Raw genomic sequence first — 14353 nt, 5'->3', positions numbered from 1 at the left:
AGATTTCTAAATTATTCCATTCCTTTTTTACTCACAATTTGTACAGTGTCCCAACTTTTTTGGAATCGGGTTTGTATAAAAGCAGATTTTAGGCTGCTAGTATGGGAAAGTGTATAAGCCGCTGCCCCACACACGTTATCAGAGCGCAATAACCATTTTGGGGAAACACAAACTTTGTTTTAAAAATAAGGTAGGCATTCTATACAGGCAGAACCACATGTCTTTACCATCCCATCCACCCACCACGGGCCCCGCAGGATCATGTGACTTTGTACACTGGTAACCCATAGCCAAAAGTGGAAGTACTTCTCTTTACAGTACAATATAGTTGTCACTATAAGGCTTAGTTTAATCACGGCAAACTTCGCAACGGTTTCTTGTAGATAAAATCTATGTCACACCTGCGTTGGAAAAATTCTCAGACACATACTTGTTTCCTGTTCAAAAGTACCCCCAGAGTAGTTGCAACATAACATAATGAAGCCTACAATTCAATAGGTTTTTAATACATCCTGTAATGCCTTCTGTCCGAGGTTTCTTCCTAAAAGGTTGTTTTTCCTCGCCTCTCCTGCACTAATTGCTTGCTCTTGGGAATTACTAAAATTGTTGGGGCTTTTTAAATTATAGTGTGGTCTAGACCTACTCTGTAAAGTGTCTTCAGAAAACTTTTGTTATGATTTGATACTATAAATAGAATTGAATTATTTACTTTAATTAACTGCAGACCCAGAAGAGTTCATCACGGTCCTCTTTCAGAAAGTGCTTTGCATGGAGCCACTGCTTAAGCTCAGGTACAATCTTATTTCTTAGTTAAATATCCTGTCCCATTTGACTGTGTTGAGTTACTAAAATTCTGTTTCTTTTTCAGATCGAGACAAGACATATGTCACGGTGCTTATACTCTCCAGATCTTTCTAGAGAAAGAACAGATGGGACAGATGCCAACCGTTCAACAGCTGCTGGACACATCCTGCCTGTCAGGAGACCTCAAGTTTGAAGAGGTGAGCATGTGCTCCTCTTAAAATGAAAAGAAGCCGGGGGTGGTTAAATCAAGTTTGTTTTTTTGGTGTGTTTTTTTTTTCTTCTTCTTTACAGTCATACAACCCCAATATTGCTTTTCCTATTTTTCTTTCAGATGCCGTCCTGTCTCTTGGTTCAGATGCCAAGGTTTGGAAACAAGTATAAGATGTTTTCTCACATCATTCCCTCTACTGAACTGGACGTCACAGATCTTCTATACAATTGTGAGGAACAGGCATAACTGATTAAGTCATAAAGGATGTGAATAGAATAGTACTTTTTAATAGTGTTTTTGAAGAGCTTAAAGACTCATACTGATCACCTACTTTCATAACAGCTCCAAGGGAATGCTTCGTTTGTGGGCATTTGGCAGAGTACGAGTGTCTTCAGTGTCTACCAGATAGAAAATTGCAACCAGGGAGAATAAAACAGTACTGCTCCACCTGCAACTCACAGGTAAAACCACATGGCTGTTTTAGATGACAAGTATCCCGCTCCCCTAACTTGTAAACATGTATAAATTCTAAACTTTCTATTTTTCTTCAAGGTTCACACACATCCGTCTCGGCAGGATCACTCCCCCAAAACTCTAGCAGTACCAGCAGATGTAGCCTCTAATACTTGTGTGCCCAGGCACACGATGCAGCTGTTTGCTGTGCTCTGCATTCAAACCAGCCACTATGTGTCCTTTGTCAAATACGGCTCTGATCCTCACTCCTGGCTCTTTTTTGACAGCATGGCAGACAGATGCGGTAAGATAGATTTCAGCTTGTTTATTTGAATTAATAGGTTGTTTCTCATTAGTGTCATTATTAGTTACATACAAGACAGTTTTTTTTCTGTTTTTGCAAACTATGACATGTTTTTTTCTAAGAAGTGGTTACCCTTGACTGCCTTGTTTTCTGATAAGGCAGCCTCAACAGTTTTGGATAAATCCACACTCTGACGTCTGACACTCTGTTTTTTTTATTTTATTTTGTATCGCTTCTTGAGCTGATGTCTAATCTTTAAGCCACTCTTTCTTCTTACAGGTGACGATCAACATGGCTACAACATTCCTGAGATCCAAGCTTGTCCAGAGCTAGGTGACTTTCTGTCCCAGCCGGAAGAGGAGCTGGCTCGCTCCAACCCCTCCCAGGCTCCTGAACTTGTGCGCAGGTTGCTGTGTGACCCTTATATGTTTTTATACCACAACCCAACCATGCCACTTTCAAAACTGAGCCATCAGGAATAGTAAACGCACATGAGGTTGAGGACACTATGTTCCCATAACAGTGCCTTAATAACCTTGCATCTCTCCTTAATCTATAAGATTTTGTGTTGGTTATCACATCCAAACAGCAGGAACTGAAATATATGCTTTTAACATCAGTTGGTGGGAAAATACAATATTGTTGAAGAGAAACAATTTGAATGCAGACATTAAACTATAAATGATTGTAGTCAACGTTGATGCACTGTAGATATGCAAGGAGAGACCGAATGAGCAGGAAACGGAATACACTGTAAACACATTACCTTATTTATCTCTTGATTTATCTCTTATTACACTGATAATTTAAACGAACGTGTAAAGATAAGATGTATATATTTAAAGGAAATGGTGACATTAAAGGCATTACACATAAATGTATATAATAGTGTCTAGTGAATGTTTTTTTGCCGGTAAAGTTGAAGTACACTCAAGCACTTGTTGATGTACTCAAGTGCTGACACATTGCTGTGGAGACCTGGCTATGTGAGACTACTTGGTTGGTTTGGTGTTTCATAATTTTAACTCGTGCATTATCAGTTGTGAACTCGAACCCCTGAAGCCTCCACGTCATATAAACGACATGCTTTTATTTTGGTGGGCCGTTGCTTTAAAAACAGATAATTGGTACATGTAGCCTATGTCCTTTTGTATTGTATTTACTTCACTGTGTCTAGCAAACACACAGCATTCCCTTAAGATAAATCACTGTCTAGCATCATGTTATTTTAGCAGCCAGTTACATTGCGGAATAATGCATTTTAATCAGTTCAATCAACTACATTTTAAAACCTTTTTATGCTAATAAAATTAATCTTATACTAAATGTTGAGTCTACAGGATATATTATGGACTGCAGTGCCCTCTTGTGAAAGAAATGAATATTTCTTTAACGTTATTCACTGAGTTCCACCATCAAGTCTTAATCATCTCTAACAGAAACTTTTTTTTCTTAACACTAGTATGTATTCAGGCCCACTAAACCACATGAGTATAAATGATCATAACCTCTGAGGGTTATTTGCTTGATTTGATGGGTGAAAGAAATATTGGCTTCATAAAAAGTATTTAACAAATATTTAAGTGCAAGCTACAATGTCTAGCATTGTCTAAAGTAGGATTTAATACAATCATTTTAAAATTGTGTTGTGGGCTGCTGTCCTGTATATTTAGATTTGATACAGTTGTACAATGATCATCTGTTTCGAACAGTCAAACACCTTTTTAATTTATTATCTAAAGAGGATTATAAAGATTAGACTGAAACCTTAGTTTTGGGAGATTTCAGGTGGTTACAATTCTGAACAATATCTTTTTTAAATTTAAATTCCCTCAGCAACTGACTAACTGATCATCTTTGCCTTTTGAGTTGTTACAGGCCTGTTGGTTGTGGAGGGCAAAAGCTACTGTACATTACGTGCCACAAATTCTGGCCTACGCCATGTTTGAAATCATTTAAGTTTGTATAGCTTGTCGATATGCATATTCACTAAATGGCAAACAGATGGGTATATAACCTATCTGAAAGGACAGGCCTCTTTGGACACAATGATGATGAGAAATTATATTACTATCATTTCTACAAATACCATGTACAAAGAGCTGCTTTTTCCTTTTGCTATCACTTCTCAGATCAACTGAATACAAACAGACAAGTAGAGTACTGAACCAGCTTGTGCTCCTGATAGGCTACATGTGTACCCTTCACTCAGGACAGTGTGACCATCGTGGGTATGAAGAGCAACACGTTTTGGTCAAGAGGAGGAGCCACGAGTCTACCATTTAAATTGAGGCGCATGCGCATTGGTGTACAATTGGGACTTGCTCTCTTACACAACTGTGTCTTTCTTCATTCTGTCTGTATCTCCTCGCCGGTGTGTGGTATCCCTACTCGTTACTCATTTTTGATTTTTCAATCAAATTACGCGTTTAGGAAATGAGTGGGGACCATTCCCACAGTGAGGACCAGGTAATGTCATCACTTGTGCTTGACGCGTACAATTTCTTGCTACCGTTTTATTATCTTGGTTTGACAAGGTAACTTAGCTAACAGTGAATAGTGCCTGCTAGCGCGGGTTAACCGAGTGTGTTTGTAATGTTAAGCCAACTCATATTGTTGTTTACAGCGTCTTGACACGTTTAATCGCGTTTTAATTTGTAATTTTATGGAGAGGTACTGTCTGGTTAGCTTCCAGGCTTGTGTGGCAAGGCATGAACTCCGAGACAAAGTGGGGTAACGCCACACTTAATTTTGCGTTAGCTGTAGCCAATGTTAGCCGTAGTGGCTTCGGTATCAGCCATATTACCAGGCAGCGTAGCAAGCTAGCCTAGCTAGCAGGGTAGCTAACAAACTCGCTTTTCCATCCAGCAAGTTCAAAGTTAGTTAGCCGGCTTATTAGCTACTATGATATTTAACGTTCTTCTGTATTTTTATTTTACAGATTGACGGTGGGTCTCGTTTCAATGGTAAGTTTGTGACATAAATCTAACAAGTTAAAGGATGATTTCTCTTATATCTATCACGTCTTCACTGAGCAAATGTAACGTTACGGTAGTTCTCAGCAGAGGACAGAAATGGCGTCCAGAGACTAAGTCCTCTGTCTCACTCACAAGCGCCTATTGTTCAAAAGGGAGGTCTATTAAAAGCATTTCCTCAAATTATTTTCTTGATTCTAATCGTTATTGGTACATACCTCGAGGTGTTTTATCTGTTTATCGTATTATAATTTCTTGTTGGGTGACTTTTAATACCATATTTCCCACCTGAAAGTAAGGGTTTGGGGGTTGAGGACTTAGTCTCTGCGCCATTTTCTTTTTTTCGGTGTAGCGGCCTGACTGTACTGCAATCTGAACCCAGGCTGTGAAGTGTAGATGGCTGTGTGAAGGAGAAATGCGAAGGCATAGGGCTTCATTAAGATCCCACGTAGTGACCAAGATTCGACTTATTCTTCTTTATTTCTTTAAATAACGTAGACGAGGGTAAATGCTTTTTAATCGCTGGAGAGAGTACACCTGTTTTAAGTTGGGTCCACATTTACCAGTCAGCACATGTCATCAACTTGAATTGATAATCGCACAAGTTAAACGAGGTATTGGATATTAGAGCATCTTGACAGTAATATATAGTATAAAGTGAGTCCGTTTTTAGAGTTTGTGATGCTATTATGATTTTGTCCAGATAAGCTATAGAAACGTATATCAATCATACAAGGCACCATCCATATTTATAACTAATATCTAGGACTAACTTTTTAATAGGATATACACTTTAAACACCAACAACAAGCATTTAGTATTGATCTGCTATTGAATTTTCTCTCACTAAAAATCATCTACACAGCTGTACCAGTCAACCCTTTTGTTGTTGTCATTCATCAATAATTGGGCATAAAGGGCCTTGGCTTCACTTCTAGCTGGTGATATTCATTCCCTTCAGACTGAACAGTCTGAAACAGAGCATCTTAACGATGGCCTTGCTCAGTTGACAATTGTCCATGCTCTCAACCATTTATCTACTACAAATCATACTTGTATGCATACATTTTGGACCGTTTAGTACATGTTCCCTAGTCAGTCACAGATCATAGTTCTTCACGCAAGTGAAATCTACACAAGTCCACTCTCTTTGTGCCAATGACAATAACCAACAAAGTAATGCTCGAAGTTTAGTGATTTTTCATTAGAAAAAGTACTCCATGATCAACACATGGAATACCAGGGGAATTGTGGAAAACTTGATGTTTAGGACATGTTAATACACTAGGCTGTTACCTGCAAGCTCTGCTAGTGACAGGTGTGCTTTCAAATATGTTTTTTTTAAATGTAGTTGACAACATTTTCTTAACTTGTTACTATATAATTGTGTATTATAGTGACAAAGACATTAATGCAATTACCCTTATTAATCAAATTTAACTCTAACAAATTACCCATTCAAATGTCACTATACCTACTGTATTTTTTTCATTTTTAAGAAATGGAACAATACGTGTCAGTTATTTCTTTCTTAAAACGAAAATGGTTGCCAAACAATGAATGTATGCAATACCTTTTAATAGTGTGTGTGTGTGTGTGTGTGTGTGCGCTCTGACAGTTTAAAACAAATATGACGAACATAGAAAGGTTAAGCATTTATGTCCCGCTACTTGATAAAAGACTTGTACTGTAGTACATCAGTATTTTCTTGCTCCTCCAAAAGCATGCATTAAGGGATTGGAAGATCCTCCATGATAGAGGGGAAATGATTTGCAGGTTACGTGAGGAGAGGGAATGCAAGAAAGCCAAAGTTATTGTAATGAAAAGCACCCCAGGTCTCTAGCTTTGAACCCCTTAAAGCACGTTGACTTGATTTTCCATCGTATTCTTTTTTTCTTTCTCCTGCTGTGGTTTACAAATTAAAGAGGGTGAACTCACTGGCATGTTTCATTGTCCCAAACAATGGGCAGTAGGTGGTGCTGTGCTACTGTGTAATAGATTTTCAGGACATTAAATTGAGATTGTGGTGCATTTTTAGATCTTTTGTGCCAAATTGGGGGGAGGGGGGGGGGTTCACATTACCATCTGGTTAATTGCATGTGTTTGTGTTTGCCATTTGTATAAATGATTGTACTATGGCCCTTAAGTAGATGTTGTACCTAATGTAGGCTCACAACAATCCTACCGTTTATTCAGTCCATTATTAGATCGTTTCATTTAACATCTCCTTTCACTCTAGAAGATAGCAGTTTTTTTGTTTTTTCTTTTCTCAGACTCTCACAAGCATAAAGACAAGTATAAAGAGAAGGAACACAAACATAAGGACCACAAGAAGGATAAAGAACGGGAGAAGTCAAAGCATGGCAATAGGTATTGTGTGCTTTTATACTCTAAATGCAGGTTTCTCCTCGAAGTAGACCTTTCCCCCCCGCGTAAAACCACCTACATTTATATTTTTTTGTAACTAGCAATCACAAGGACTCCTCTGACAAAAAACACAGAGACAAGGAGAAGGAAAAGATGAAGCACAAAGATGGCAGCACAGACAAATACAAGGACAAGCACAAGGAGAAAAAGGTGAATTACCATGCACATAATTCATTAAAGAAGGCACACATGGTTGTGCATGTAATATTGGGATATTACTGTTCTTGCAAAACTTCTTTAACAAGTGTGTCTGTGTATACTCAATTGGTCTCTCAATGGGGTGGATGTTGAGGGCAACTCGTGTACAATAGACATATTCTTGGTTGCTCCTATCATAGTGCTATGAAAAGGGGGTTGGGAATTGGAGGGTTGCTGGTCATTTGCACTCTAACAACTTAACTTTTTCCAGATGAAGTCCATTGATGTTAAAGTCAAAAAGGAGAATGGCTTTGCCAGGTATGTCTTGAATCTATATTTTACTCTAGATTTCACCCAGGTACTATATTTATTCTTAGATAAAGCCATTTCTGTTTTCTTTTGCAGCCCTCCACAAGTGAAGTCTGAGCCTGAGGATGGCTTTTACCACTCTCCTAAAAATGAGAAGTCCCTAAAAAGGGAAAGGGATGATGATAATGAGTGAGTAGCCTTTAGTCTCATGCATGTCTTCCATGTCTCTATTTCATAGGATTAGGGTATTTTTTTTTTATAGTTATCTGTGATCAAATTTGTAACACAAATTGTTTTTTAGCTCGGAATTCAAGCCCAAAAAAATTAAGACTGAAAATGACAAGAAGGCCAAGAAAAGGAAACAAGATGAGGTAAGCAAAGGTGATGTAGAATGCTAACTTGGGATTGTTTTTTTTTTTGTCTAAAGCACAAAATTGGAGCACCTGAAATTGAGATTTGTGTTAATTGTGCTGGAATTCTTTGAACATAATTACTTTCGCTTTTTGTGATAAATAGGACATTAAGCCCAAAAAGACAAAAAACAAAAGGGAAGTCACTGATGGAAAAAAGAAAGCAAAGAAAGAGCCAGAGGAGAAGTGGAAATGGTGAGTTATCCATGCCAACCAGCTGTACGATATATCTACATGCTGATCAGTGTGGGGGTGGAGTACGGATGTATGGATGTATTACATGCTATTGTTGAATCAAGTACATTACACACATGATTTGGTTAATTTCTAGGTGGGAAGAAGAGAGATACACAGACGGCAGCAAATGGAAGTTTCTGGAACACAAAGGGCCAGTGTTTGCACCACCATATGAGCCTCTTCCTAGTCACGTTAAATTTTACTATGATGGTAAGACTATTTCCCTACGACAGTACTCAACTTTTGCATTAGTCAAGGGTTATATCGTTGAATCGTGCAATGGCATTTCAGGGGTGGACAAATGCACTTTTTTTTTTTTGCACCCGTCAGGTAAGCCAATGAAGCTCAGCCCAGAGGCAGAAGAGGTTGCCACGTTCTTTGCCAAAATGCTGGACCACGAGTACACCACAAAAGACATCTTCCGCAAAAACTTCTTTAAAGATTGGAGGAAGGTAGGAAGAAATACACATACACTTTTTTGGAATAATAAATCTGTGTACAGTCGTGTTGTCAGTGTAGAACTTTGCAAAGATTTGTCTTGTGATCGTACCACGTTTTGTTAATACAGGAAATGACTGCAGAGGAAAAATCTAAGCTCACAGATTTGAAGAAGTGCAACTTCACTGAGATGAGTGAATACTTCAAGGCTCAGTCTGAAGCCAGGAAGGCCATGACAAAGGATGAGAAACTGGTAAACTACTACATATATCAAAACTAGGAACTAAAATACTGGGCCACACAAAATATCAATCAACCTTACGGGTTTGTGACTAAAAGCATTGGTCAGACAATCTCATCTGTGTTGCCTTGTTTTGTTTAATATAGTAGTTGAAAATGGCCCATGGCCCCAATTGAATATAACTTTACCCCACACATTGACAGTTGAAGCTCTAAATCAGTTACTCAAAGTCAATTGTTTAGTACGGCAACCATTCAACATTACCACCACATTACCTTTTTTCACGTGTTAAATAAAATTGGATGCTGTATGAAGGTATTTTTTGAAACTGCCTTCAAATTGAACAAGATGGAGTTCTGATGTGTTTTCATTCCTACACTTTGTAGAAAATAAAGGCGGAGAATGAGCGCCTCTTGCAAGAGTACGGCTTCTGCATTATGGACAACCATAGGGAGCGTATTGCTAACTTCCGCATTGAGCCCCCAGGGCTGTTCCGCGGCCGTGGAGACCATCCTAAGATGGGCATGCTGAAACGACGCATCAGGCCTAAAGACATCATCATTAACTGCAGCAAGTGAGTGAAGGTTCTTTTTAAATGGTGGGGAATGGATGTTTTTAAGTGAGCATAATAAATTGATATGCTCCTCATAGGGATTCCAAGCACCCAGAGCCTCCTCCGGGCACTAAGTGGAAAGAGGTTCGCCATGACAACAAGGTGACGTGGCTGGTGTCGTGGACGGAGAACATTCAAGGCTCCATCAAATACATTATGCTGAACCCCAGCTCTAGGATCAAGGTGGGCTGAGTTTGCACTAAAAGGAGTTTTTGATCTGGTTTAAATGAGTCTCCAGCCATTCCAGAGTTAACGTTGCATGGTTTCATTCTGAACTTTCTAAAACTTGACAATCCGTTAAGTGTGCTCCACTGGAATGTAAATATTGAGACTAAAATGTCCCATTACTTGCTGTACTGTGCAACAACCACCTAATTTAATACAAGTTCAGACTGTCTGCATGTTTGACAAACATGGCCCCATCTAGTTCCTTAGTTACTCAATTGTTTACGCTGTTTGTCTGCAGGGAGAGAAGGATTGGCAGAAGTATGAAACGGCTCGTAGACTGAAGAAATGTGTGGACCGTATCAGAAACCAGTACCATGAAGACTGGAAGTCTAAGGAGATGAGGATCAGACAGAGGGCTGTGGCACTTTACTTTATCGACAAGGTGAGGTACATTATCACTAGTGACATTATGGAGTGTCTATAGCTTTAGGGAGTTTAATGTTAAATTGCTTTTTAACAATGACTGTAACTTGCAAGTGGAGGTAAGCACTAGCTGCAGAGAGGGTACATTCTTTGTTCACCGGCTTTAATCCAGCTGTCCTAATGTGCTCTAGCTGGCTCTAAGAGCGGGTAACGAGAAGGAGGAAGGAGAGACTGCGGACACCGTGGGCTGCTGCTCGCTGAGAGTTGAACACATCAAACTCTATCCAGAGAACGACGGCCAGGAGTATGTGGTGGAGTTTGACTTCCTGGGTAAAGACTCTATCCGCTACTACAACAAAGTCCCAGTGGAGAAAAGGGTAAGAACTGTATTGCAGTCTTTTTCATTTTTAAGTGTACATTCTTTGCCTCTGTATTTATGTGTTCTGCCTTTTCTAGGTATTTAAGAATCTTCAGTTGTTTATGGAGAACAAGGAGCCTGATGATGACCTGTTTGATCGCCTTAATGTAAGCAAACTGTAACCTGGGGATGGAAACTATAAATTCTTTTTGTTTAATCTAGTTTGACAGAAAATTCACTATTGCATAAATGTTTCTAAATGAACTTGTTTCTTTTGGCACTATGAAACCAATCTTTGTACAATTATTGTTTCCTCCCAGACTTCTGTTCTGAACAAGCATCTTCAGGAGCTGATGGACGGACTGACAGCCAAAGTCTTCCGTACCTACAACGCCTCAATCACCCTGCAACAGCAGTTAAAGCAGCTCACAAGTGGTATGTCTCCACCTGCAGTCAGGATCTAAAACAACTAAAATCCGACTTCATTCATTCCCATGTACATGTTTGTACAAATTCATGAGTTTAGGAATTGATTAATTTTAAACATTTGTTTTGTTTTAAGGTTAGGAATATGCTTGAGTTAGAATAAATATATATTTTTGTCTCTTGGCATCTCACACCAGATGCTGACTATTCTGTGCTTATGTACCCTGACCTTTTTCATTTTTAGTAACAATTTATATGTGTTGATATAAGCTTTGATAGTCTGGAAACCTTTGGTTTACGGCACCCTAAGGGCCTGGATTTTTCTCCTTTTTAAAAAGCTGTACAAACCCTGCATGTAGAGATCAATAGAAGGTTCATACATGTGAATTGCTTGTCTGAAATTAATAATTAATCTAGCTGTGGCTACTGTCATTATTCATTCTGCATACAGTCATTATACACACCGTCTCTTTCCCTAGCGGATGAGAACATTCCAGCCAAGATCTTGTCCTACAACAGGGCCAACAGGGCTGTGGCTATCCTGTGTAACCATCAGAGGGCTCCACCAAAGACATTTGAGAAGTCTATGCAGAATCTGCAGACTAAGGTTAGCATGCAGTTTCATCACTCTTTGCCAATCAAACTCTTATTAATATATATATATATATATATATCTCCTCAAATGTGAACTTGTTGTATGACATGATGCAAAGGGTGTAATTAAAGTAAATGGTTTTTTACTTTGCAGTAGCCAAAATAATTTGTGGAATGTTAATGGAAATATTTTTTTTTCTTGAAAAAATGATGTCACAACAATTTCAGTTTTTTTATTTTTAAATGAGCTCCCGGACACTTCAACATTTTCATGTTTTTGTCCTTCAATACAAACAATTGTTTACTTTTGATACTAATCACTTTGTCTTTTTTCCCTTCTTAGATCGATGCTAAAAGGGATCAGCTTTCTGATGCCAAGAGAGAACTTAAGAGCGCCAAAGCGGACGCCAAAGTACGGAGAGATGAGAAATCAAAAAAGTAAGTGTCTAAAGGTCTTTCTCCCTGGTGAACCCTGTTGACCATAGTTCTAACCTTGTGTGGCGCTTGTCTCCCCTGTAGAGCTGTGGAGACCAAGAAGAAGGCAGTCCAGAGAATAGAGGAGCAACTGATGAAGCTGGAGGTGCAGGCGACCGATCGCGAAGAGAACAAGCAGATTGCTCTTGGCACTTCCAAGCTCAACTATTTGGACCCTCGCATCTCTGTGGCTTGGTAAGATGTATTTAGATTTTTTTTTTTTTTGGGCACTTTGAGCACCATAATCCCAGTCCAATCTAGTTCCGTTATATTGGAGGGAAGGCAGACACCTCTATGGCCAATATGCCCAACACTGGTCCACTCGCACCAAACCTATCTAGAGAATAATAAGTAAGACTACAAGTAAGAGGAGAAATAAGTATTTTTGAAATTGTGGGTTGACAGTCCCTTTTTAGAACCACAGTCCCTTCCCTAAAATCTTTGTTGGACAAAGGTGCACAGGTAATGCAATGAGGAACATGGTGCTTACATAATGACATGCGCCTGTCATTTGTCTGTCCTAGGTGTAAGAAGTGGGACATTCCAGTGGAGAAGATCTACAACAAAACCCAGCGTGAGAAGTTTGCCTGGGCCATCGACATGGCAGATGAAGACTTTGAATTTTAAATCCCAATTTGTGGTTTAAACTATGATACACTTTTGTTTTTTTATCGGATACTTGTTCTTTTAGCTAAATCGACTTTTGCTCAACGGCCAGACCTGATCAGGAATTTTAGACAGAGACACGGTAAGACGCGATGATGAGACTATAATGAAGTGGCAGGAGGGTGTTGTGGGTAGTCTAAACATCTGATCTGAGATCAGGCATCAAGGCTGAACTACACCCACAACTGAGCATCAAGGCATAGTCCCAGTAATTGGAAGACATTTTTACCTTGTCTCCCTCCTGTCTCGAGGACACAACCTGACAATGCCTACACTTTGAACTGTGGTCCTAGCTACTGTATTCAGCAAAACAAAAAAATGTTTTCATTTGATTTTTCTCTGTTCACTTGCTTTGTATTTTAGCCCTTCTATGTATTATCAATGAATTCTATATTTTAATAGACAAAGTTAAATCGAATGATCTTCTTAACTACACCATGCGCCTTTTTAAGGAAATGGAAATTTGAGCTCTACTTCGTGTGTGCGTGCGCGCATGGGTGTATGAGGGGGCTCTGCCATGAAATTGTTTGGGTGGATATTTTAAACTGGACTATGTTGAATTGTTTAGCATGAAAGACTGTCTGGGCAGGCAAAGGGGAAAATACTGCAACCATGTCAATATTTACTTAAGCAAGCAGAATGTGAATATTTAGTTTTACAGCCTCCATCAGGGACTTCTTTTCAGTGTAAATGTGAACCAATCATTTTAATCCTTTTAGTCTCAAGCATCCTTTGAATCCTACTGCATAGTTCTGTCTACATTGATTTTTAACTTAATTTAATAATTGTCTCAAGAAAAAATATCCCCTGTTACTTGAAGATGATGTATTTAAAGTCATTACATGGAAAGTGTTTTTCTTCCCCGACGGATATGTGAGGGATATCAACTTTGCCAAAAAAAATCACCAATCTGTTACAATTTTAGACAGGTTTTTATAATCGTGTAAAGATTGAGGATGAAATAATGTAACATTTAATGTGAATTCAGTTCATTTTATTCCACTTTTATGATAGGACAACTGTAAGTAGCTGTAAAGTCAACATCCTATTCCTGTTTTACCTTTTGTCATAGCCTTTGATCATGTTTTTAGTTTTATGCTCATTGTAGGTCTAGAAAAAAATAAAACCCTACAAGTAAATGTGCTGCTTTTGTTTGTTCCTTTCCACATTTCTATTGACCAGAAATGTATTCTGACTTTATCAGTGGATTGGATTCTGAAATGTTATCCGAGTATCAAAACCGCTGTCAGTTTATTCCAAAGCGATTTACAGTTGCTATATGTAAGAGGTTGCACACCTCTGGCGCGTCTATGGGTTAAGTGTCTTGCTTAGGCTAACATTGATGTATTTAAATGGAAAATATACCCTGATCTCCGACACCAAAGGCATTTTGGTGTCGGAGATCAGGGTATATTTTCCATTTCAATAAATCAATGTTAGCCTAAGCAAGACACTTAACCCATTTCCACTGCGCCGTTACCACCCAATGTAATCCTTTACATTAAAAAAAGAATATTGCATGTTAGAAACTGAGCTGTGGTGTGACTGGAATCATTGCAATCCTATACATTCTTGTCATGACCTCCAGAAGATTTTTATTTCTCCTTGTAACATCTGGCTGGCCTATAACTCTTTTATTTGTCCACGGCGCATACCCTTCATTAAATAGAGAAGCTCTGGTCAC

At 38.8% G+C, this 14353-nt stretch overlaps 2 protein-coding genes across 4 annotated transcripts in view; both read left to right on the top strand.

The window, feature by feature from the left end:
* The window catches only part of cyldb (cylindromatosis (turban tumor syndrome), b), a 9130-nt gene extending 5841 nt beyond the window's left edge, over window positions 1-3289 (top strand). Inside the window, exons 9-14 of the mRNA XM_034870366.1 lie at window positions 725-791; window positions 869-1001; window positions 1136-1244; window positions 1358-1476; window positions 1568-1772; window positions 2052-3289. Coding sequence (XP_034726257.1) covers window positions 725-791; window positions 869-1001; window positions 1136-1244; window positions 1358-1476; window positions 1568-1772; window positions 2052-2254 — 836 coding nt within the window. The 3' untranslated portion in view covers window positions 2255-3289. The remainder of the gene's footprint in view (window positions 1-724; window positions 792-868; window positions 1002-1135; window positions 1245-1357; window positions 1477-1567; window positions 1773-2051) is intronic.
* A 748-nt stretch (window positions 3290-4037) lies between these two features.
* Window positions 4038-13808, top strand: top1l (DNA topoisomerase I, like). 3 transcript variants are annotated; one of them, XM_034870721.1, is made up of 21 exons: window positions 4038-4241; window positions 4714-4738; window positions 7021-7117; window positions 7216-7324; window positions 7584-7630; window positions 7718-7810; window positions 7923-7992; window positions 8138-8226; window positions 8363-8478; window positions 8599-8720; window positions 8837-8959; window positions 9334-9521; window positions 9599-9743; window positions 10027-10170; window positions 10343-10528; window positions 10608-10676; window positions 10830-10944; window positions 11415-11542; window positions 11873-11967; window positions 12049-12198; window positions 12528-13808. In XM_034870721.1, the coding sequence occupies exons 1-21, from the start codon at window positions 4209-4211 to the stop codon at window positions 12628-12630; spliced, it is 2247 nt and encodes a 748-aa protein (XP_034726612.1). In that variant the 5' UTR covers window positions 4038-4208; the 3' UTR covers window positions 12631-13808. The 3 variants fall into 3 exon arrangements, with proteins under 3 accessions (XP_034726612.1, XP_034726615.1, XP_034726614.1); XM_034870723.1 differs by having other exon boundaries at window positions 4075-4221; window positions 4712-4738; XM_034870724.1 differs by lacking the exon at window positions 12528-13808 and having other exon boundaries at window positions 11873-11971; window positions 12051-12102.
* Window positions 13809-14353: the final 545 nt, after the last annotated feature.

Source organism: Etheostoma cragini, chromosome 4 (assembly GCF_013103735.1).
Source record: "Etheostoma cragini isolate CJK2018 chromosome 4, CSU_Ecrag_1.0, whole genome shotgun sequence".
Taxonomy (NCBI): Eukaryota; Metazoa; Chordata; class Actinopteri; order Perciformes; family Percidae; genus Etheostoma; species Etheostoma cragini.
This window is presented reverse-complemented; position numbering and strand designations above follow the sequence as displayed.